This window comes from Sturnira hondurensis, unplaced genomic scaffold, assembly GCF_014824575.4.
Source record: "Sturnira hondurensis isolate 20B ecotype Veracruz unplaced genomic scaffold, ASM1482457v3 Scaffold0003693, whole genome shotgun sequence".
NCBI lineage: Eukaryota > Metazoa > Chordata > Mammalia > Chiroptera > Phyllostomidae > Sturnira > Sturnira hondurensis.
Window position 1 is genome coordinate 3,085,475 of NW_028076324.1, and position 22,863 is coordinate 3,108,337.

Genomic DNA, 22,863 nt, shown 5'->3' on the forward strand with positions numbered 1-22,863 from the left:
CAGCCAAGATGGAGGCATAGGTGGAAACACGGTGCCTCCTCGTACAACAAGTTTAAAGACAACAAAGTTTTAGTAACAAAAACACAACCAAAACACAGAAAATTGAACTATATGGAAGTCCAACAACAACGAACCGTTCAGCCAGACCGGTAAGAGGAGCGGAGCCAACGACTGGCGGAGGGGGGTCCCGCAGGAACACTCTGCCAGACCAACCCAGGTGCATGGGTGGTGGTTGGCAGATCCCAGGTGTGGGGTTACGACAGGCGGACCCAGTGAGGGCGTAAGGCGGCAGGCTGACTGTGGTCACACTTTGCCTTATTCACACATAGTTAAACCAGGCAAAGGAGTGAGCAGTCAGACAGACCTCGCAGGCCCCAGCAGTGGGAAACAGCGGAGTAGACTGCCATTGCCCCTCTTTGACCCCGCCCCCACATACAGCATCACAACCCAGCAACTGGGTCATGCTGCCCTGGTGAACACCTAGGGCTCTGCCCCTCATACATAACAGGCAAGAACAGACCAAACATCATGGCTCAAGAAGAACTCAAGCCCCAGAGCCGATAAGTCTAAGAGACCAAGAAATAGCCAACCTCTCAGATACACAGTTCAAAATACTGGTGATCAGGATGCTCACAGAACTAGTTGATTTTAGTCATAAATTAGATGAAAAAATGAAGGCTAAACTAGTTGAAATGAAGGGAAATGCACAGGAAACCAACAGTGATGGAAAGGAAACTGGGACTCAAGTCAAGGGAATGGACCAGAAGGAAGAAAAAAATGACCAAACAGAAAAGAAGGAAGAAACAAGAATTCAAAAAAAAGAGGAGATGCTTAGGAACAAACCTCCAGGACATCTTTAAACATTTCAACATCCAAATTATAGGGGCACCAGAAGGGGAAAAGGAACAGCCACGAGTGGAAAACTTATTTGAACAAATAATAAAGGAGAACTTCCCCAGTCTGGCAAAGGAAATAGACTTCCAGGAAATCCAGGAAGCTCAGAGAGTCCCAAAGAAGTTGGACCCAAGAAGGAACACACCAAGGCACATCATCATTACATTAGCCAAGATTCAAATGAAGGAGAGAATCCTAGAAGCAGCAAGGGATAAGGGGACAGTCACCTACAGAGGAGTTCCCATCAGACTGTCAGCAGATTTCTCAAAAGAGACCTTACAGGCAAGAAGGGGCTGGAAAGAAGTATTCCAAGTCATGAAATCCAAAGACCTACATCCAAGATTGCTCTATCCAGCAAAGCTTTCATTTAGAATGGAAAGGCAGATAAAGCACTTCTCAGATAAGGTCAAATTCAAGGAGTTCATCATCACCAAGCCCTTATTATATGAAATGTTAAAGGGGCTTATCTAAGAAAAATAAGATAAAAAATATGAACAGTGAAAGGACAGCAAACTCACAGTTATTAACAACCACACCTAAAACAAAAGCAAACTAAGAGGACAGCTAGATCAGGAGTGGAACCATAAAAATGGAGATCACATGGAGGGTTAGCAACAGGGGAATGGGAGGAGGAGAGGGGGAGAAGGTACAGAGAATAAGTAGCATAGATGGTAGGTAGAAAATAGATAGGGGGGAGGGCAAGAATAGTATGGGAAATACAGAATCTAAAGAACTTGTGACACATGGACATAAACTAACGGGGGGAGAATGGTGGGGGAGGGGGAGTGCAGGGTGGAGGGGAATGAAGGGGGGAAATAGGATGACTGTAATGTAATCAATAAAATATATTTTTAAAAAAAGAAAGAAAGAAAGAACTATTAATATAAAAAACTATGAATAATGACTTCTTTCAGTAAAAGGAGTACAGAAATCACCTAGCTATCCCTACCCAAATTCCTGGTAGAGTAACATGGTTGTACTTTTAAGCCATTATAGTGTTAATGTTGTTTTAATTTGCCTGTTAATTCACAGAGAGTTTACACGTAAAGTGCAAACAAATGCATTTTATATATAGTTTTAGTGAAGCGTCTGCTTGAATCACTTGCCCATTAAAACTTTCTTTCACTGTTAAATTGTTAGAGTTCTTTCTGTATTCTACATACACATCCCTTGCTAAATATGAGAACTGTGAACTTTTTGCCATGACATATAGTTTGTGTTTTCCTCCTATTAGCAACATCTTTCACAGAGCAAAAGTTTTTGATTATAATAAAGTTTACTTCATCAATTATTTATTTTGTAAAGTGTGTTTTTTGTGTTATTTCTAAGAATTCTTTGCCTCACTTAAGGCCACTAAAATTTCCTCTCATGCTTTATTCTTCTAAAAATTTTGTAATTGTAGGTTTCAGGTTTAGCATGAGTTAATTTTTGATAAGCTACAAGCAGATGTTTAGGATAACTTTTCTTTTGTATGAATAACATTGTGTCAGACTGTTTTTGAGAAGACTATATTTCCTTATTTGGCTACTATTAAGTTTTAATATTGAGTGATGCAAGTCTTCTAAATTGGTTCTTTCTTTTCATAATTATTTTGACAATTTAAATTTATTTTCCAAAAAAAAAATTTATTTTCCTTTTTTATGAATTAGAGAGTTGGCTTATCTACATCTAAAATACTCTTGCTAATATTATTATTGAAAATGCATTAAAACTATAGATAAATTTGAAAAAAACTGACATCTAAGCCATGTTGAATTATCCAACTCATAAATAATGTGACTCTCTGTTGTCTCTTTGATTTATTTCATTGGCATTTTATAGTTTTCAGCCTATAGATCCAACATATATTTTACAAGATGTATATACCTATTTTATTTTATGTGAAAAAATTTATTTTCATATTGAAATGGGATAATATTGAGCATGCCTATGATTTTACAATGTCTAAATTCAAGAAATAATTTAGTAAATTATAAGCATAGATAATATATTTGACAAACTGTCTTTGTAAAATATTTCTCAAACTAAGACATTAAATACATGTAGTTCTTTTGAATATATTTGGGCTGAAATACTTACACATTTCAATTAAAAAATTGTGACTGAGGTTATCTTTCCTTTAGCAAACACTTCTCTCGGTTTACCAAGTACTATAGAATGAATATTATATCAGTGATAAATATTTTGGTGTATTATGACTCAGTTCATGATGTCAACACTTTTTAATTTAGTAATCGTAAAATTCAACTTTGAAGATTTAGTATAATTTTATGAAAAAGGTCTTAAAACTAAAAGTAATAACACCATGTAAGAAAAACAATGCATTCTCTATAGAAAATGTCCGTGGTGCAGTATGAGAAACATGCCCAGCTAAGGCACTGTTTAAGAAATATAACTATTTGCCAAGACAATTATTCTGCTTCTGTTTGTTTTTAATGATTACATAATTCACATTGAAAAGTTGAGGTTTTCTGCTTGAACACATTCATATCAGTATATATTATTTTTATTGCTTTATAAGGAATTTTATTGTATTAGTGCAAACAGGTTAAACATAAACATTTAGTAGATTATAGTATAATCAAACTAATTTGTCAGTCAAAAGTAAGAATTTTTAAAAATAAAACTTACTTGTTTTATTCGCAAATTTTTCTTATTTGGAAGATAGATTACACGGTCACCCTAGCTTGAAGTGTAAGAGGAAGCCCATTATATTATGACTCTGGGGAAGCTGGCTGCCCAGTTCCCCAAATATCCAAATGCCCATTTGATCAATTGTAAGTTGTAAGTACAATGAGCCTTTATTTGACATGCCCAGGTTCAAAGAGAGGGGAAATAAAAGCAATTCCACCTTTTGACGAGAGGAGTCAGAAAACCACATTTCAAAGAGTGTGCAAAGACGTATGGGATGACCTACAACAGGGACCTGTGCAGAAGATCTGGCATCAGGGCAGTGGATGGAAAGTCGTGATGAAAAAAGACCAAACGGGCCAGGCGCTCATACGTGGGGAAGGTTGGTCTGCATTGGTCTCCAAATGCCCATCTCCTAGAGATACTACTTATTGCTTTAAGTCGTAGTATTTTCTTAGTGGTAAAATAATTTTTAAATATTATTAAAGAAAATGTATAAATTAGTCAGACATACTCTATTAAAAAAGTAGTTTGACTTCTTTCTTCTGACTAGACACTTTTCTCACAAGGAAAAGCATCACATAAAGTATTTCAAATAACAGACTCTTTTGGTCCCTTTATACCCTAAAAATCATAAATAGTTCATTATTATGGGCTATGCAGGAAAAAACCTAGGGAGGGCAATACAACAAGGTATTATATACTTTGGATCAACAAAGTATTACTATAAAACTACCAGAATGATACCTTATTACGGTGCAGACTCTCGGAAGAACAGGTCCAAAACTACACAAAGTAAGGTATTATTCGTTCATCTCTGAGTTATACTCAGCTTTGAACTCAAATAAATAGAAATTTCCTTTTCTCAGCGCACACCATAATTGGCATTAGCTAGAAATTTCCCAGCATGGTTTTTGTAGCAGTAAGGTTTTCAAAAAACCAACACACATGATAAAACATAATATAACTCAACAGTTGTGTTTTTCATAGGAAGAAACTATTTTTTTTTCAGTTTAAGAGACGTTCTTCACTAGGAAACTGACAAGCCAAAATTGAATCAGTAGTTCAACATTTGCCTGTATATTAATCATCAGGAGAGTGCCTAAGCCATTTGGGACCAAGAGAATGTATCGTTCAGTGTTTTTAATGTGAGTTATTTTGAGACATGAGTTGAAGAGCAAGAACACTAAAGCTCACTTGGGGTATCGAATTGGTCAGAGTGAATGAAGTTTTATGAATTAAGAATATATCTCACAATAATTGCAGTAACAAAAATTGTCAAGGGCAAACAATTTAGCTCTAATGAGAAATAGAAGGCCCGGGAGGGACAGAGCACAAACATGTATTGCATCCTGAATCTAATAGCCACTAGGTTTTTGTAAGGCAAGATACTACTAAATTCATGTAGAATGAATATAAAAATGTAAACTATCTCTCTATTTTGTTTGACATGTTTACTTTTCTCTCTCTATGTGGAAAACAGAAGGAATGTAGACATAAATCAAGACTTGAAAGGTAAGTTGCAAGTTGTAAAGTCTCCATGATTACAGCAAATGTCAGATCTTAAAAATTGACTCTTGGCATTTCATCAGCCTTTCCAGAAGGACACAAATTCCAATTGCTAGAAGATTATACATATATAATATGTTTTAAATAAAAAAGTGTATGTATTTAAGGTCTACAACATGATCTCATATAGTGTCAAACTAATTAACATATCCCCTCACACAGTTACCTTTTATTGTAATGAGAGCACCTAAAATCTACTATCTTAGCCTATTTCCAGTGTTGGCTCCAGAACTCTTTGCTAATTGTCATCATGCCTGTACCCTAGATCTCTAGACTTCACTCATCCCACACAACTGCAATTCTGTACCTTTGACCGGTATCTCCCCATTTTCCCCACCTGCCTACCCCTGGTAACCGCCATTCTACTTTCTGCTTCTGTGAGTTCAATTTATACTTTTCTTTGAGATTCTACACAAAAGTGAGATCATGCAATGTTTGTCTTTCTGTGTCTGGATTATTCCACTGAAAGCTAACAATCTCAGTGTGATGTGTTTCATCATACGGGAGTCCTTCCTGGCTTTGCCACTGCCTGCAGTTCCTGAGGTCACGGTAGCCCTGAGGTTCTTCTCCTCAGCACTGTCAGTGAAGGCCCCATTTTCTGTGACCAGTTTCATGTTGTTGAAGGACTAAATATATTTGGTAAACGATGCGCGTCCGGTAGCTCATGCTGGCTCAGCTGCCGTGAGGGTTTCCTGGTTCCCAGATTGCAGGGTGTTCGTGGAGCCTCCTGATTTCTCATCTTCCCGCTTCAGGCAGGGGCAGCAGCCTTGCTGACAAGCCAAATCTGTAGTACAACTTTCCTTCTTCTAGTGATTTTGTAAACATCTGATTCCCAGTAGTAGGTCGCTTTTTGTGGAGTAGTTTCGGTTAGAGCCACTGAACGCCAGCTGTAGCAGTGCCTGTCACCAGCGCTAAGCCGCAGGAATGAGAGCCATGGACTGTTCAATGGGCCTGTGAAGACCATGGGTATGTCAGTCCCAAAGGAGAGGCCACTAGGAGTGCATGGCAACTGTAGCGACATCAACTGGCGTTTTACCCATGACCATCTAAAATGCAGTATATGATTTTTCAGACCAAGTGCTAAAAAGCCAGTGAAATATAATGTCATAGGCATAGAGGGGTGGGTGGCCTGCTTTTATCTCTACTGGGAGTTAAAAAATATGTATATATCCAGTTCAGAAATTTAAATTCTTAGGTTAAGGCATGGCTGGAAAGCCAGGGATTTGCCATGATTTCTTTGAGAGTATCTTATCTCCTGTAGCTCCATGGGTGGGTTTTGTAGGGTTGAAAGTTGGATTCAAAGGATGTACCTCTGGGTTACTAAACTGGAAAGCGCATTATATTCACTCTCTTGCAGGGTAATGTATGTGAAGGTTAGGATCTTGTCTTGGGAAAGCGTGAAACTTGAAGTATTAGAATGATAAAACTGGGAGGGTTTGAAAAACTCCAAACATCTGTAACTGGCATAGGGTTTTTGAAAATATTACCCCCAAGCCCCATCTGGATTTATGGGGGTAGAGCTGGTAGGGGACAGAGGCCTGGTATCTGGGCCCTGGGCATCTCTCTGCTGGAAGCTTCACTAATTAGGTTGATCTTCAAGTTCTTGGTGAAGTTTTCAGTTCTTAAAAGTGTTTCCAGTTCTCAAAAGAATTTCATGATGAATTTTCCCCTCAGGAATCTATCTAAGGCACAGTTTCTTCTTGCTAAAAATTACAATTTTACAGCCTTAACAAGGAAAAAAGAAGCTTATCTATTACTTATCTATCATCTATTGATCTAATTTTGAGTAAAATTTACCTTTCAGAACATTCCCCTGGCTCAGCCATGATAGTAATGTCATATGTATTATATATATATCACATCAGTTTGTTGCCACTGGACCAGGCTTAGGGAATGAACTCCATGGGGAATATTTCGAGAACAAGTTTACCAACTAGTTAACAGGTATGATACAGTGATGGTTATATGATTAAAATGAAAATATTAATATCATCACAGGAGAGAATAGGAAATAAATCTGACCCTGTGCCAAACATGGAAAATAGATTTGAAACAAATCTGAATGTATTTGCAGTCAGTATAGGTGGGTGTGTATGGAAGGGGCACTCACATAAAGTTTGAAAAATAACATCTTATAAAAAAGAAAATACACACGTATTAATAAAGAGGGAGTATACTATAGTCTGAAGTACACACTTAATAATTTTGCAAATAGCTAGGGGGCATAAAAATATGTGCCTTTTTTCCAAGAATATGCAATGTTTCTGCCCCATTTTCTCCTATTGTTCTATATGCTACCAGGCAGTGAGGACAGAAATACCAGCCTTAGGCAAGTGTACTAAGGAGTGGACCTATAAATATGTACTCCGGAGAGTACCTTCTCAGTGAGGGTAATATTGTTCCCAAGAGAGCAAAAATTAGTTCTTGATAGGTGAAAAAAAATCTTACTCTTTTTATGTATAATTCAGATATTCAGAGTTTATAAACAGATACGCACTATATAGGAAGCATTGAAATTTCATGGGGAGGGGACCTGGCTGGTGTGGCTTAGTGGATCGAGTGCCAGCTTGCAAACCAAATGGTGACCAGTTCGATTCCCAGTCAGAGCACATGCCCGGGTTGCAGGCCAGATCCCCAGTAGGAGGCACGTGAGAGGCAACCACACACTGATGCTGCCCTCCCATTCTCCCTCCCTTCCCCTCTGTCTAAAAATAAATAAATAAAAACTTTTAAAAAATATCCTGGGGAGGGCAGTTAGGGAAAAAGATGTCTACATCTAAACAGTGGAACAACTGTAATAGCATAAACAATAAAATATCTTTTTTTAAAAACCATGTCTAAAGAGACTCCTTAGATAGACATAAAGAGAAGAAAATGATTGCGAAACATTGCCTTAGAGAAAACTAAAGCAAAAAAGGAACGCAGAGCATATTCATTTCTCTTAGTATCTGCTGTCAAGTTTTGATTAATCATATTTAATTTTATAGTTCATGGGTGAGGAATAGCAATTATCTTTAGAGCAAGTTAAAATATGATAAAGAGTGAAATATATTTGGAATCAAAATTTTCAGCCTTTTCAGTAGCTGCTTCTGGGATATGTATGTAATAAGCATAGAATACCAGGTACATTAAAATTGTAAATGAGCATTAAAAGGCTGAATAGAAACCCCAGGAAGACCCTACTGAGGACAAGAAATGACTCTAGAAATAAGAAAACCAGTGAAAGAACCACCTAAAGCAAACAAAATGATTTCCACCAAAGAAAAGGATTACATTTTTTCTGCTCAGAGAGGGATCTGGCTGTTCTCATTACTTGGGGGCAGGGCTGAGGTGGGGTGAGGGGACAGCCACACACCAGGCCAGAGGATCCCTGCTGGTCTGGAAGTGAAACGCCGTTACAGCCTCAAACCAGCAGAGGATGGAAGCGACTCCAGTGAAGAGCGGAGATGAGAATTCAGTTACAGAAAAGTAGAGAGGAATTCTTCACTAATTCTATTGATAAAAGCCTGTAGAGAGAAGAATCCCAGTAAGGCCGGGAAGACTTAATGGAAATCCAAGAACTCCCAAATGTCTTCCCTACCCTAAGAGGAAAAGAAAGACTTCATTACCATCTAAACATAAATTGAATAGGTTTCATAGATACAGGTTGCCCAGGACTTACCTGTGAATATTAGTGGTTTATCAGCTTAATGTTGATATATACTATAAGCTAATTTTTGTTAATTAAACCTAAATATACCTTTGTGGTAGGATTATTTCAGGCTTCAGCTAGACTCTAGAGTGTTGGCAATATTCCAAGAAACTACTAAAGAGAATTTTTAAAAGGTGCACCATAATAGGTACATGCTAATAAATGTTTCCTCGTGCTCTCCCATAAAACAGTTTGTTATCAAGCCTCTATGATGAGATTGAGGAAAAAATAAATTTTCTCATATATTTAAAACCAAAATTTAAGGTACTAAACTCATTTACATATCATTTATATACATATATGTGTGTGTGTGCGCGCGTATCATTATCAAGTAGGAATTTTCCGCTTTCTAATTGACTCCCTAAGCAACAACAATGGCTCATTTCTCCTTCGACTGTGTCTCTTCTGTTTGGTAAGGCACTGGAGGCACAGCCCCAGGTCGCTGTCAGTCCGGCTTGTGTGAGCCCATCTGAAGCATAGTTGGCTTATTTGGTAGATAGGCTGCTGGTTTTATCACAGCAACAGAAATGTGCCATCTAACTGGTCAAGAGAACTGTCAGCATTGACTTTCACTCATTTGTCTGTTAGAGATTCAGCATCACAGCTGAAGAGCTATTTGCAATTTAAATCGATTGCCAAGTACTTAACACTAATCGACACGTTAAATCCATGACTAAGTAAAAAATTATGACTAATGTCAATCATCTTAAAGAACACGATTCCCCATGTTGCTGCCCATTTTGCCTTTAGAGGTTAAAATGACATTTTGGAGTGTATTCTCTGAGAAAATGAAATTCTCTTGAGAAAAAGGTGCAAGATGACAAATCCCACGGAGATGAATGCCGTGGCTAGGAGCTATTCACTAGAATCAGATCATTTCTGTGTCATGTTGGGCGGCCAACAAAAGCACTTAATTGCTCCAGGAACAGCAGGTGCTATTCCCTGTCGTCCTCTTGAAGAGAACCACGTGTACTTGATAGTCACTTCGCTGTACTCTTTAGCTTTACAGACGGCACAGAGAGAGGGTTAAATTAAGTGACACATGTCTTTGACCCTACAGTCTTCCTCAGTTTACCCTTACAATCTTCCTCATTCTTCCCAACTCAAATATTTCAAATACCTAAGCAAAATACAATTAACCTTTCAATCCACTTAGCTAGATGAACAGAAAGTTCTACATTGACACGTGGTCCAATGAAGAAGAGAAGATGCAGAGGTATGTGGCTGATGACTCCCCGCTCCTCATACCCTGTTCTTCCTGTTGTCATTAGCACCTGTTTCCCCCTGGTATTTTCCCCCCATAGAATTGGAAACGTGCTTTTACACATCATGTTTGTTTTAATGACATCACAACACAACTAAACAATTGTACTCTTTGTGCAACTCTTGGTAAGAAATTGTACCTGTGTGAACAGGACCTGCAGACAGTCTTCTTTGGGAGACAGTGACTATAAAAAATGGTCCTGTGGATGACCGCACCAGCAGAGGTTTATACGCCTTTCCCAGGGGGTCACCAGGACATGTAACCTTCATGCACACCTATCTTTCTCCAGCCTTTCCCATAAATACACCCTCTTTCTCATGCATGCTTATAAAGGGTACTCCAGAACACATTCAGGCAGCCAGTCACCAGTTACTCATGCTTGAAATGAAAACTCTTTCAGACCAATGTCATTGCTATATTTGGCTAGGCTTTACCTATTACTAAAAGGAAGAAAAATAAGACAGTCAAGCTAAGATCTTAACAGACATAATCTTAATGTCAAATGGATAGCAGCATGCGTCAATGAAGGCTATTCTAAAAGGAAGTGAACTAGTATGTACCTAATCATATGCTACATTAACATTATTGAATATAGAAATATGAAGTACGCAATAATAGCCCTTGAATACTATTATGACACTCATAAAGTGAATGTGCCTTTACAAGAACTTAACTCATTGGCAATAAATAAAATGGACCAGCTGATGTTTAAGAAAGGTTACAAAAGGACAGAAAAAATGAACTTTCTTTTAAAACATACACATTTCCTTCCAAGTGTCATGAAAAAATTACTGTGAAACCTAGTTGATAAGCTGAAATAATTGCATCTTAATATTTTTATTTTAAATATCATTCTTCAATCATCATAAGCACTTATGTAATAGGAGCTCTAATTTCTTACCATAGAAAATTCTCCATGCAAATTTTTAACATTTTTAATGAATTTATCTCTCTGTCAACTCAGCTGAAAAAGCAAGAGTTTTTTGAGGAAAGATTATAAAATCACATGTGAAGATCTGATTTAAAAAGCCAAATTTATTTGGGCAAAATTAGCCAACATCAATAAGATTGTACAATTAAATATTTCACTCATATTTTAGAGACTGTAGCACTAATTTAAGACAGAGCCAGGCTCAGATCATATGGGAAAGCAGAAAAAAACAGTTTATCCAGTTCTGTAAAGGACATAGTAGCAAAATTCCCTTCTTGGAAAAAATATTCTCATTTAACCAGAATATGCACGTGCGTGTGTGCACATGGGTGTGCATTCCACAATACACACTTAAGAGCAACTTTCTGCTATGAATTATCCTAGCTGTTCATGTGTGGTGATGAACATATCAGAGTGGATTCCTGCTCTATGAAGCCCATACTCAAAAAAATTTAAATAAATGCCCACAAATTTAAACGAAATATTTTTTAAAGATAGAATGTAAAAGTAAAGTCGATTAAAATGATAGAATATCAATGAACTCGAGTTGATAAATCAGTACAAGTAGTTAAACACCATCCTAACACATCCAAACCAGGTAGTATTTAGGAAAGCTTATCATCATCATAGTGTGTGTCTATCATTATTTGTGTGGAAAATTGAAAAACTGAACAGTTTGGCAATTTTGTGAGCTCAAAGCAGGCCCTTGGGGACTCTTGCCCAACCCCACAACACATCTCTGTGTACAGACACCTGCAAATCTCTTATACCAAAATACCTCACCTTTGTTTTGTTTTTATTTTGGAAAAAATTACTTTATTCTAGGGGAACTGGTGAAATGCAATGACTCAATGAGTAAATATTGACATAAGCACATAGCAGAGCAATTCCCTAAGTTGTATTTGTAACAACACAGGGAACCATCTGTGTTCTGAAGATAGGAGATTCAGCCAATGTTTCCATTTTTAAATACTGCTATGTATAAACACCCAAACTACAACGTGCATATATATGAGCTTTAAAAAAGCCCACCTTATACATGCTTTCATCCTGGAACGTAAGCCACACCCACAACTCATCACAGGGCTGCAGGAGTCTGTTCACTGAACAGTCACTTGGTGTGGAGATCTTAAGCTTCCCCTCACAGAAGCAACAAAAGGCTCATGAGCACCTTTGGTCACCACAAGTTCAAAAGGCAGGATGGGTGCACCTGTCGCCAAGGCCACAGTGCAGAACAGGAAAGAGAATGACTCTAATGATGGTAAGCCAACTTTATTTAATTGTTTTTAAAAGCTATGGTTTCCAATAGTTGTTCCATGGTTTTCTGCTTAAGAAGAATATGAACTTGGAATAATGGAGGTTGAACAAGCCCTCAGAGAATCTCATTATATATAATTACACACAACTCAAATGTGGAAACATTGGGAGATTTAGACATTCCATAATATTTATAGAAAAAAAATTTGATGACTGTATGTCCAGAATAATAAAACTGAATTCAAGTGAGAATGGTTGGCACTACATTAAGGTAGAGAAACATTGGGAAAGGATGAGTATAAGTTAGGGAATTTGAGTTTAAATTATTAAAAGTACACAAAAATAGTTTTTAATTAATTTATTTAATTCTTGTTCAAGCACAGTTTTCTGTCTTTTACTCCCACTCCAGCTCACCCCCTGCAGTGCTCCCCACCTCTCTCCCATTTCCACCTGCCTTAGTTTTTGTCCATGTGTCCTTTGTACTTGTTCCTATAAACCCTTCTTTCCCTTTTCCCCTGAAATTCCCTCCCCTCTCTCCTCTGGTCCTATCAGCCTGTTCCCTAGTCAGTGTCTTTGGTTATATTTTGCTAGCTTGTTTGCTTGTTGTTTAAGTTCCTGTTAAAGATGAGATCATATGGTATTTGTCTTTCACCACCTGGCTTATTTCACTCAGCATAATGCTTTCCAGTTCCATCCATGCTGTTGCAAAAGATAGGAGCTCATTCTTTCTTTCTGCTGCATAGAATTCCATTGTGTAAATGTACCATAGTTTTTGGATCCATTCATCTACTGATAGGTACCTAGGTTGCTTCCAGAACTTGGCTATTGTAAATTGTGATGCTATGAACATTAAGGTGTATAGGTTCTTTTGGATTGGTGTTTTAGAGTTCTTAGGGTATAATCCTAGCAGTGGAATTGCTGGGTCAAAAGGCAGATTTATTTTTAGTTTTCTTAGAAAATTCCATACTGTTTTCCACAGTGGTTGTACCAGTCTGCAATACCACCAGTTGTACCAGTCTGCATTTATTTATTAAAATAAATAACAATTTATTTTAATTGTTGTATATGAATAACAATTAAAATAAATAAATTAAAAACTATTTTTGTGTATTTTTAATAGTTTAAACTCAAATTTCCTAACTTAAACTCATCCTCTCCCAATGTTTCTCTACCTTAATGTAGCACCAACCATTAAATAGTGAACTAGGGCCCCCTTTTCTCCACAACCTCTCCAACACTGGTTTGTTGCTTTGGTTATGATGGCCATTCTGACTGGTATAAACAAAAATATTTTTTTAATTTAATTTATTTATTTATCTTTAGAGGGGAAGGAGAGAGGGAGAGAAACATTAATGTATGGTTGCCTTTCATGCATCCCCTACTGGGAGTTGGCCTGCAGGGAACCAGCCTGCAACCCAGGCATGTGCCCTGACTGGGAATTGAACCGAGATCCTCTGGTCTTCAGGCCTGTGCTCAATCCACTGAGCTACACCAGCCAGGGCTAACAAAAATATTTTTAAATTGTAGTGCAAGAGGATACAAAATATTTTAAATTTTGAATTACTTAATTTTCAAAAAAGAGCTAAAGAAAAAATATCTACCAGAGAAACTTTCTCAAGAATCAAATAATTCCCTCAAATGGGACTAATGTTTAGCTTTTACATGGAGAAAGATATAATAGATTAGCAACCAGACCAGCAAAGTGAGCTTAATATATTTGGTCAGTAAAAACATTAAAGGCACTTAGGAATTTTGTTAGGCAGATATGTATGAATTTTAAAAAATATTTAGTTTTATTTAAGGTATAAGTTCTCAGATATAAAGGTATTTGTTAATTATTATAGATCATTTGAAATTCTATCCTCTTAATCTTAATAACTATCTTCAATGAATTAGCTTATTGGTATTATAAAAACAAATGTAAACTGTTTTTGTGTAAGACATGAGAATATATTAATGCTTTTATAGAAATTAAACAATATTGTGGCAAATAAAACAATGACAAAGTTTAGTGTGTAGAGCTGTGATGGTGGAAACTATAAATGAATGAATGACATTGACTTAATCAGGTGGTAGCAAAATATTTCATGATTCTTGAGAGAGAAACATACTAAGTTCTGATTTTCTCTACATAGATTCCTACACAGAGGGATACTACAGTGGAGCTGATCTATCTGATCCCGTTAAAATTTATACAAATACTGAATCTGATTATAAAAGAAGGAATGTCATGTGTTTAACAGTTTGGAAGGCTAAAAAGAAAGATACCAAGGTGGACATAGTTGATTTTATAATGCTTAGTTTATTTTATAATAACCTCTGGAGTGGTTGATTATTGTTTCTTGAGGCTGCTTATGACTCTGAAAAGGAGAGTAATAGATTCAAAAATGATTTAAAAGAAAATCCATTATGATGGAGTATGTAAGAATGGAAAGAATTTCTACAAGAGAAGGGAAGAAATAAAATTGAGGGTCGCCGTGAGAGTGTGCTTGCAACATTCTGCTCTTTGTATAACATATTTTATGGAAAAAGTCTGTCCAGCTCTCAGCAAAGCAGCAGCTGGTGGACCCGGGGCCTGCAAGGCAGCAGCAGGCAGACTCAGTGAGGTGGCAGATTGTGGAGGGGCGCGGCACACAAGGCAGCTGGTGGATCGGACAGACCAACAATTGTGTGCAGATAAACCAGGCAAAACTGGGGAGGGAGACAGACTGCACAAACCAAGGCCCCTGTGAGGGCAAATAAAGCCTCAAAACACCCATTGAAAAGACCTGTGGGGGGTTGAGGTGCCAGGAGGAACTCCCAGCCTCACAGGAGAGTTCATTAGAGAGACCTACAGGGTCTTAGAATGTACAAAAGCCCAACCACCCAGTAATCAGCACCAGAAGGGCCCAGTTTACTTTTGGGAAGCAGGGGAAGTGACTGAAATCAGCAGAGAGCAAAGCAAATGCCATTGTTCCCTCTCAGATCCCTGACCCACATAAAGCATCACAACTTAGTGACTGGGCTGCCCCACCCTGGTGAACACCTAAGGCTCCACCCCTCACTACGTAACAGGCATGTCAAGACAAAAAAAGAAGTCCCAAACAAAAGAGCAGCTCAAAGGTCCAGAAAAAAATACAACTAATTGACAAAGAGATAACCAACCTATCGGCTGCACAGTTCAAAACACTGAACTGTGATTACAATACACAGAGAATTGGTTGAATTTGGTCACAAATTACATGAAAAATTAAGGCTATGCTAAGTGAAATAAAAGAAAGTGTATAAGGAACCAAAAGTGATGGGAAGGAAACTGAGACTCAAATCAACAGTATGGACCAGAAGGAAGAGAGAAACATCCAACCAGAAAAGAATGAAGACACAAGAATTCAAAAAAAATGAGGAGAGGCTTAAGAACCTCCAGAACATCTTTAAATGTTCTCACATGTAAATTATAGGGGTACCAGAAGAAGAAGAGGAAGAGCAACAACTGGAAAAGTTATTTGAACAAATAATAAAGGAGAAATTCCCCAATCTGGCAAAGGAAATAGACTTCCACGAAGTCCAGGAGTCCCAAAGAAGTTGGACCCAAGGAAGCACACATCAAGCCACATCATAATTCCACTACCCAAGATTAAAGATAAGGACAGAATCTTAAAACCAGCAAAAGAAAAGGAGACAGTTACCTACAAAGGTATACCCATTGAACTGTTGGCTGATTTCTCAAAAGAAACCTTGCTGTCAAGAAGTATTCAAAGTCAGGAAAGGCAAGGACCTACATCCAAGATTACTCTGTCCAGCAAAGCTTTCATTGAGAATGGAAGGGCAGACAAAGTGCTTCCCAGATAAGGTCAAGATAAAGGAGTTCATCATCACCAAATCCTTATTATATGAAAGATTAAAGGAACTTATCTAAGAAAAAAGAAGATAAAAAACAAGTACAGTAAAATGACGGCAAGCTCACAGTTAGTAATAGCCACATCTAAAACAAAAACAAAAAGAAACTAAGCAAACACTAGAACAGGAACAGAACCACAGAAATGGAGATCACATGGAGGGTTAACAACAGGGGAATGAGAAGGAGAGAGGGGAGAAGGTACAGAGAATAAGTAGCATAGATGGTAGGTAGAAAATAGACAGAGGGAGATTAAGAATAGTATGGGAAAAGTAGAAGCTAAAGAACTTGTAAGTATGACACATGGGCATGAATTAAAGGAGGGGAAGATGGGTGGGAGAGGGTGTGCAGGGTGGAAGGGAGTGAAGGGGGAAATGAGACAACTGTAATAGTATAATCAATAAACTATGTTTAAAAAGAAAAGAAAAGAACAAGTCTGTCCAAATTGATTAAAGATGAGAAATTCAGCCAGTGTAGTCATCCCATAAGTTGTGTTTTAGAATCAATAGAGGTTATAGCTGTTTAGGGGTAGACTAGTGAAAGCCATAAAAAGCAAAGGCCCTCAGGAACCTGACAATCTTTCTGATATTAATAAAGAACTCTGGCCCTATCTTCTCTTGTTTTCAAGGCCCTCTGCCCCAACAAGCCTAAGTCAGGCTGTAAACCTTTCTGACTATTGCCGTTGAAAGTGTTTTGTGGAAATGATCTTGCAAAAGAGAAAGCATAAACGTATTTTCAGGTTTTCAAGATTGTGTGGTATATATAGTAGAAATGAAAATGAGAAAGTTATCATGGCTCGAAACACAATTTGGGAAGGCTAATTAGGAAAAAAAGCCAGCAGAGATTCCCTTATCTTTAATTTGATTTCTAGTGGGTATATACAAATGCCAGGAACAAATTGGCCAGATATTCAAACAGAATCCAGAATATATCAAAAGTCTGAAACAGAACTATAATCACTTCAGGGTCAGAATTGCATCAGAACTACACTGTGCTTATCCAGGCAAATTGTATGCATTTTCTCTGTGTTTACAGAAACACATACATTTAAGTTAATATAATACAGTTAAGATAATTCTATGTAATGCCCAAATATGTGAGGTCAGTCTTCTCCACTGTTACTTTTATTGTTTGAATAGAACCACAGAGTTGCCACTAAATGACTGCATTATGTGCACACAATGAAAAGAACATTTTTTAAATGGTATGTAAATAAAGTCTCCTCCTGTTGACATATATCCTCTACACACACACACAAACTCTACACACACATTCATACAATAACTTGCATATTAGATTACTTTTTCTTAGAAATTTGCTTTCATATCATTCTGAGGTATATAAAATGAGCACAGGTCTCTGCTTAATGGTTCTGGAAGCTAAAAATCTCTTGAAATACTTTATATCTTATTTTAGCTAAAAATCAACTTTGAAAATTAATGCAAATTATACTTGTTAAACTTAGGGATGAAGTATGATTCTAAGTAATTTAAGAACCACCATAAATAGTTTCGATTTTAACACATTGCCTGCTAACAGATATTCAGTGGCTCACGAATCTGTGTCTGCACTTTATTTTAGCTAAAGTGCACAGTAAAAGCAACGGGGCAAAGAAGAGACACAATATAATCTTCAGAGAGAGTTATAAAACTCAAAACAGAACAAATGTGGTCTGTAATGATCATTTTTGGCTTTAATAATTACGTTAAATGTTCTCGGTTACATAGTAATGAAGTCTCTTCAGTGAGTTTAGTTAAATGAAGGCATCCACTACATTTTGCAAATTCTATATTCACTTGGAAAAGTAATCAAGTAGAATACTTAAATAATACTATGAACACATTTAAGTATATAAAATAATTACACATGAAATTTTTTATTCATTATGTCTGGTTATTGAAAAGCATTGAAAAGCAGAAAATAATTTATGTGATAGACTTGTTTTTGAGATTTAGTATTCAATTACTGAATGTGAAAAAACCAATCTTGTTTTCACTCACATATATTCCATAATATACCACCTCTAAATGAAACATTATTACCTGCAGTTGGGTGTAAATTTAATTATACCATTAATTTTATCTTTTAAAATTCCATTAAATTAATTTTGGCTTTAAATGAAATAACATTGGCAGAAAATTGCCATTAATTTGGCTAGTACTTACTTTGGTATGGAAGTTGTTACAAAGTAAACATGCTTACCATGGTCGTCTCAGCGATAGAGCCAAAGCTGTTTATGAATATGTTGCATGTGACATTGACCGGAGGGCCTGAAAAAGAGATGACAATGTAAGGGCGATTTAGGGCACTCATCTAAAATATTTTTAAATCATTTCAAGCTTCTCATTAATCGTTGTTTTAAAAATAATATTTTTAATACATGTATACACACAGATGCTTAACATGGAAGACAATCATTCTGTAAAATCATCTGGATTATATATCTCAAGTTCATGGTCTCTGAACAGTGATGCTGGCCAGTCATTAACCTCTTCCAGTCTGTTTCCATGATGTAAATGTCTCTAATGGCCCTATAAATTTGGTAAGTAGATTTAGATGGTCCAACATTGGGTGTTTTCCCTCCATGCATGGGCCGTATTTTCCTGGTGCTTTGCATGTCCGTTACTTTTTTTTGAAAATTGGACACTTTACAAAATATGTGTCAACTCTGGAAACCACACCTCCTGCTTCCAACCCACAGTTTTTTGTCATTACTAGAGTTTCTTATGGTTATTTCTTGTTTAATGACTTACCTGGACTACTAATATTGTAGAGCCTGTACTTCCCTAACGTGTGCGGCCACTGAAGTCTCTGCTTGGTAAGTTTACTGCTCAACAAGTGATTGTTGAGATGGGAGATGTCCTCAACAACTCGAACCAATGTCTCCCACCTTTTGTCAAGGGACTCTGTGTTTGCTCGGGGCATGTCTTTGATATTCAATATGTGTATATATAGATATATAAGTGTGTGTGTACATATATAGGGTGTATATGTGTGTATAAATGTGTACATATACATATATGTACACATATATACACATGCATGTGTACATGCGTGTGTGTTCTCTTTTTCAACAGAAAGAAAGGTCATTGGATTCTGTCACCAAACCTCAATTCCAAATTTTAAATTGATACCAATATTAATACATATATATATATATATATTTCATGTGTATAAAAATTGTTTTATTTTTAAAGAATTTTAAAACCATATTAGAGTGTGAAGCACTTTGGAAATAAAAGCCACTGTTCTAAAGCTAGTCTTGCCCCAGATCACGGAACCTTTTGACGTGATACCGAGGTATTAGGAATTTACTTGATGAACACAAGGGAGCCATTGCAGGTCGCTGATCGTTGGAGCGTGGTGAACCAACACAACACGGTGAGTGGCCAAATAGATGGCAAGGCTTAGAAACAGAGTAATAGTTAGGAGTTTATTGTAATAGCGCAAATGGGAAATAGAATGGCTCTGACAGAAAGCAGAGACAGTGGAGAGATGTTACCAAGAAAGAAATGGATACAGTACTGTCATGTTTATAAAGCACTGTGTTCTACACTTGAAGCTCTGGTCTGTGTCGAATCAGGGCAGCGACACAGGTAGAAAGAGCAGTCTTTCTACCCTAGCTATTGATGTGTATATTCACAAATTTTGTAGAAAATGCAGCTGGGAGAAGATTGTAAATCTTCTATTGTCATTACAGAGAGCACCTGTTTCAGCAGTCCTTGGCCAATCTGCTACTTTTCCATGCCAGTGCAAAAGCTGTTACAGCCATCTAATGCACTGCTATGTTTAGCAACAGAGCAAATAACTGCTATAACATCCATATGGCAAATTATGCTTTTAAATTGTTCATTACATTAACCATCGTTGGCCTTAAAAGCAGATGACAGTAGTTGCAGATGTTTTAGCAGCATGTTTTCTTTTAGATGTTTCTTAAAGAAATAGAATGAGACTTTTAAGTTCAGAGATGGATAAAGGCAAAATAGCAAAGCCTTAGCAGTTATATTATTGCTATTCATATTGGGGAAAATTCTTCAGGCGGATCTAGAGCAAACAAAGAGACAAACAGTAACCCACATGTTTATGAAAATGACTCTAAGTAATTTTTGACATGATGGTGTATTAGTTAAAGCCTCACACTCTTTAAAGACAGGGGATGTAATTGGAAAGTTAATTCTTAAAAATGTTTGGTGAGTTCTTTTTATTTTGGATAAATGTATATTTTATGTAGTCATGTCGCAAAGAGAGATATTTTTTAAATTACCAAAAGCATATATAATGACTTTAAGTCCAGATTTTAAATTACTTGCTAGCTACTCCAAAAAGGTTTAAAAATATGGTATCAAAATTATGCTTCCCCATCAGTTAATGCTTCTCCTTTCTCTTCCCCTCCCACTCCCTTTACAGGACAACAGCCACTCAGTGGAGTGGGGTAGGAGAGGCTTCCACACTGCAGATGGCTGCGGGAGGGTGATAACCCGCAGCAGGATGAGAAGGGATCTGTGGAAAAGGTTTACATGGCACAGGATGTCGGAGCCAGAGTGAGGGAGAAGAGTTTGCCACAGTGGGGCGGCCTGGTGTGGGTTATGAGAACCAGAGAAGGGCATCCTGGCCTGGGAGTCAGAGGCTGAACAGGACCTGAGGGCATCAGTGCAGGAGAGGCAGTGCCTGTAGACAAGGGAGGTTCATTACATGTTGATCAAATATAGAATTATATTAAGGATAATGAGAGGCAGGGTTCTTACTGTCAGATGAGGAAGTTCAACTATGGAAACTCGGAAACTAGACTAAACTTATGGAATTGGAAATATCAAAGTGAACTCATGGTTTTCGATAGAGAAATAAATACATCTATGTAAATTTATATGTTTATATATACAAATATACATATATGTGTGTTTGTAGCTATACATGTGTATTTATGCATATATGTATATTTATAAAGATATATCTTACCAAACATCTACTTAATCAACTAATCAAAGTAAACATCACCAGTTATGCTAAAAAAATTAAGCTGGTCCACCATCTGATAAGATGCAATCAGAACATAGCATCACTTCTGTGATATATCTCTTGAGACATATTACCTAAACCGAGTCACGAGGAAACATTAGACTAATATGAACTGAGCTACACTCTGTTAAATCAAGGGATCATAAGATTTTGTAGATGCCCAGGTTCTAACAGTCATAGAAAGAATGAGCTTCTGATTCAGACTGAAGGAGGCAATGATAATGACAAATAACATATAAGATGTGATTCTAAACTAGGTCATTTTACTGTGAGGCCATTATTCAGAAAACTGATAAAATTCGAATGGCAGTACACAAACTGGGTGGCGGCACTATATCCATGTTACACCAACTTGCTTGTTTCAATAGTTAGATGGTGGTTATTTGGGAGAATGTTCTTATTTGTATGATACACTCAAGTATTGGGCCATCGGGTCAGCAACTTATTTTCAAAGAGTTTGAGGAAAAAAATAGCTATGTGCTATATTTGCAAACCTGTTGGTTTCAGATTGCTTTGAAATGAAAAAAGAAATAACTATTACAGAAAAACACATTAAAAGTTATAATAAAATAAAACCAAAAATTACAGAAAACAGAATCTAAATCTGTGACTATTTCAGGTGAACATCTACAATTTTAGAAAGACTTATTACTGAAGGGATTGTTCTTAGTAAAATGATACTATATGATGTAAAAATGCAAGTAGGAAATACACCTTTAAAAAAATAATGATGAATTTTATTCAAGAATAACAGCATCTGGATGGATGCATAGAAATAGTTAAAATTATAAAGGAAATGCTAACACTTTCCTTAAAAAATACAAGGCAGGAAATGAGTATTAGATACACAGGCCATTCTGGGAATAGAATGTATTCCGCAGAAATGGCTATTTTAAACCTAAACTTGTGAGGTGGGAGAAAGAGGTTAATATAGAGAACGATTACAAATGAAAAGACAGAAACTACAAAGACAGTGGGAAAGCAAACAGTGTTATTTCTAGATAAAGAGTGTGGTCATTAAAAACAGAATTTTTAAAATATGCAGTCAGTGTTTGGGAGGAAGACATAATCAGGTCTTTTGCTGAGAAGGGCTTTCTGCCTGGATCCAAATTAGACTCAAGGGTTATCAAAGAGCAACCGAGGGCCCAAATAATAGGGTCAAAGAACAGACATAAAACCCAGAGAAAGCTGGTGAAGTAGTCTAGTGAAATAATATTTTATCATCTATGGATATACTATGGATATATAGGTTTCTAATTCTAATGACTCCTAGAAGGGGAACTGAAGAATTTTCTTTCTCTCTAAAGACATAAAAATTATATTACCAGATAAAAATGAGACCAAACATCTCACACCAAAGGGGAATGGGAGGGTATTCATGATCAGTTTAACGACAAAATATAAAAGAAAGAAAACAGAGCAAAGCTAAAAATAAATGTAGGTGAGGACTACATGGAGAAGGGAGCTAATGTGCTAAGAATGACCTAGAGTTCTTGACTTTTTTGTCTCACATATTTTGCTGAGCATGATATTCCCAAGATCCATCTATATTGTCACAGATGGCCATAATTCATTTTTTCTTATGGCTGTGTGGTATCCCACTGTGTATACATATCACAGCTTCTTTATCCAGCTGTCTATTGATGGACAGTTAGGTTGCTTCCATACCTTGACTATTGTAAGTAATCTGCAATGAACATAGGAGTGCAGAGATTTTTGCAAATAAATGTTTTAAA

General features: G+C 36.8%; 1 protein-coding gene across 1 annotated transcript in view; it reads right to left on the reverse strand.

Annotated features, from left to right (window-relative positions):
• Positions 1-22,863, reverse strand: part of GLRA3 (glycine receptor alpha 3) — a 140,762-nt gene that overhangs the window by 88,687 nt on the left and 29,212 nt on the right. The window contains exon 3 of the mRNA XM_037042165.1: positions 18,314-18,381. Coding sequence (XP_036898060.1) covers positions 18,314-18,381 — 68 coding nt within the window. The remainder of the gene's footprint in view (positions 1-18,313; positions 18,382-22,863) is intronic.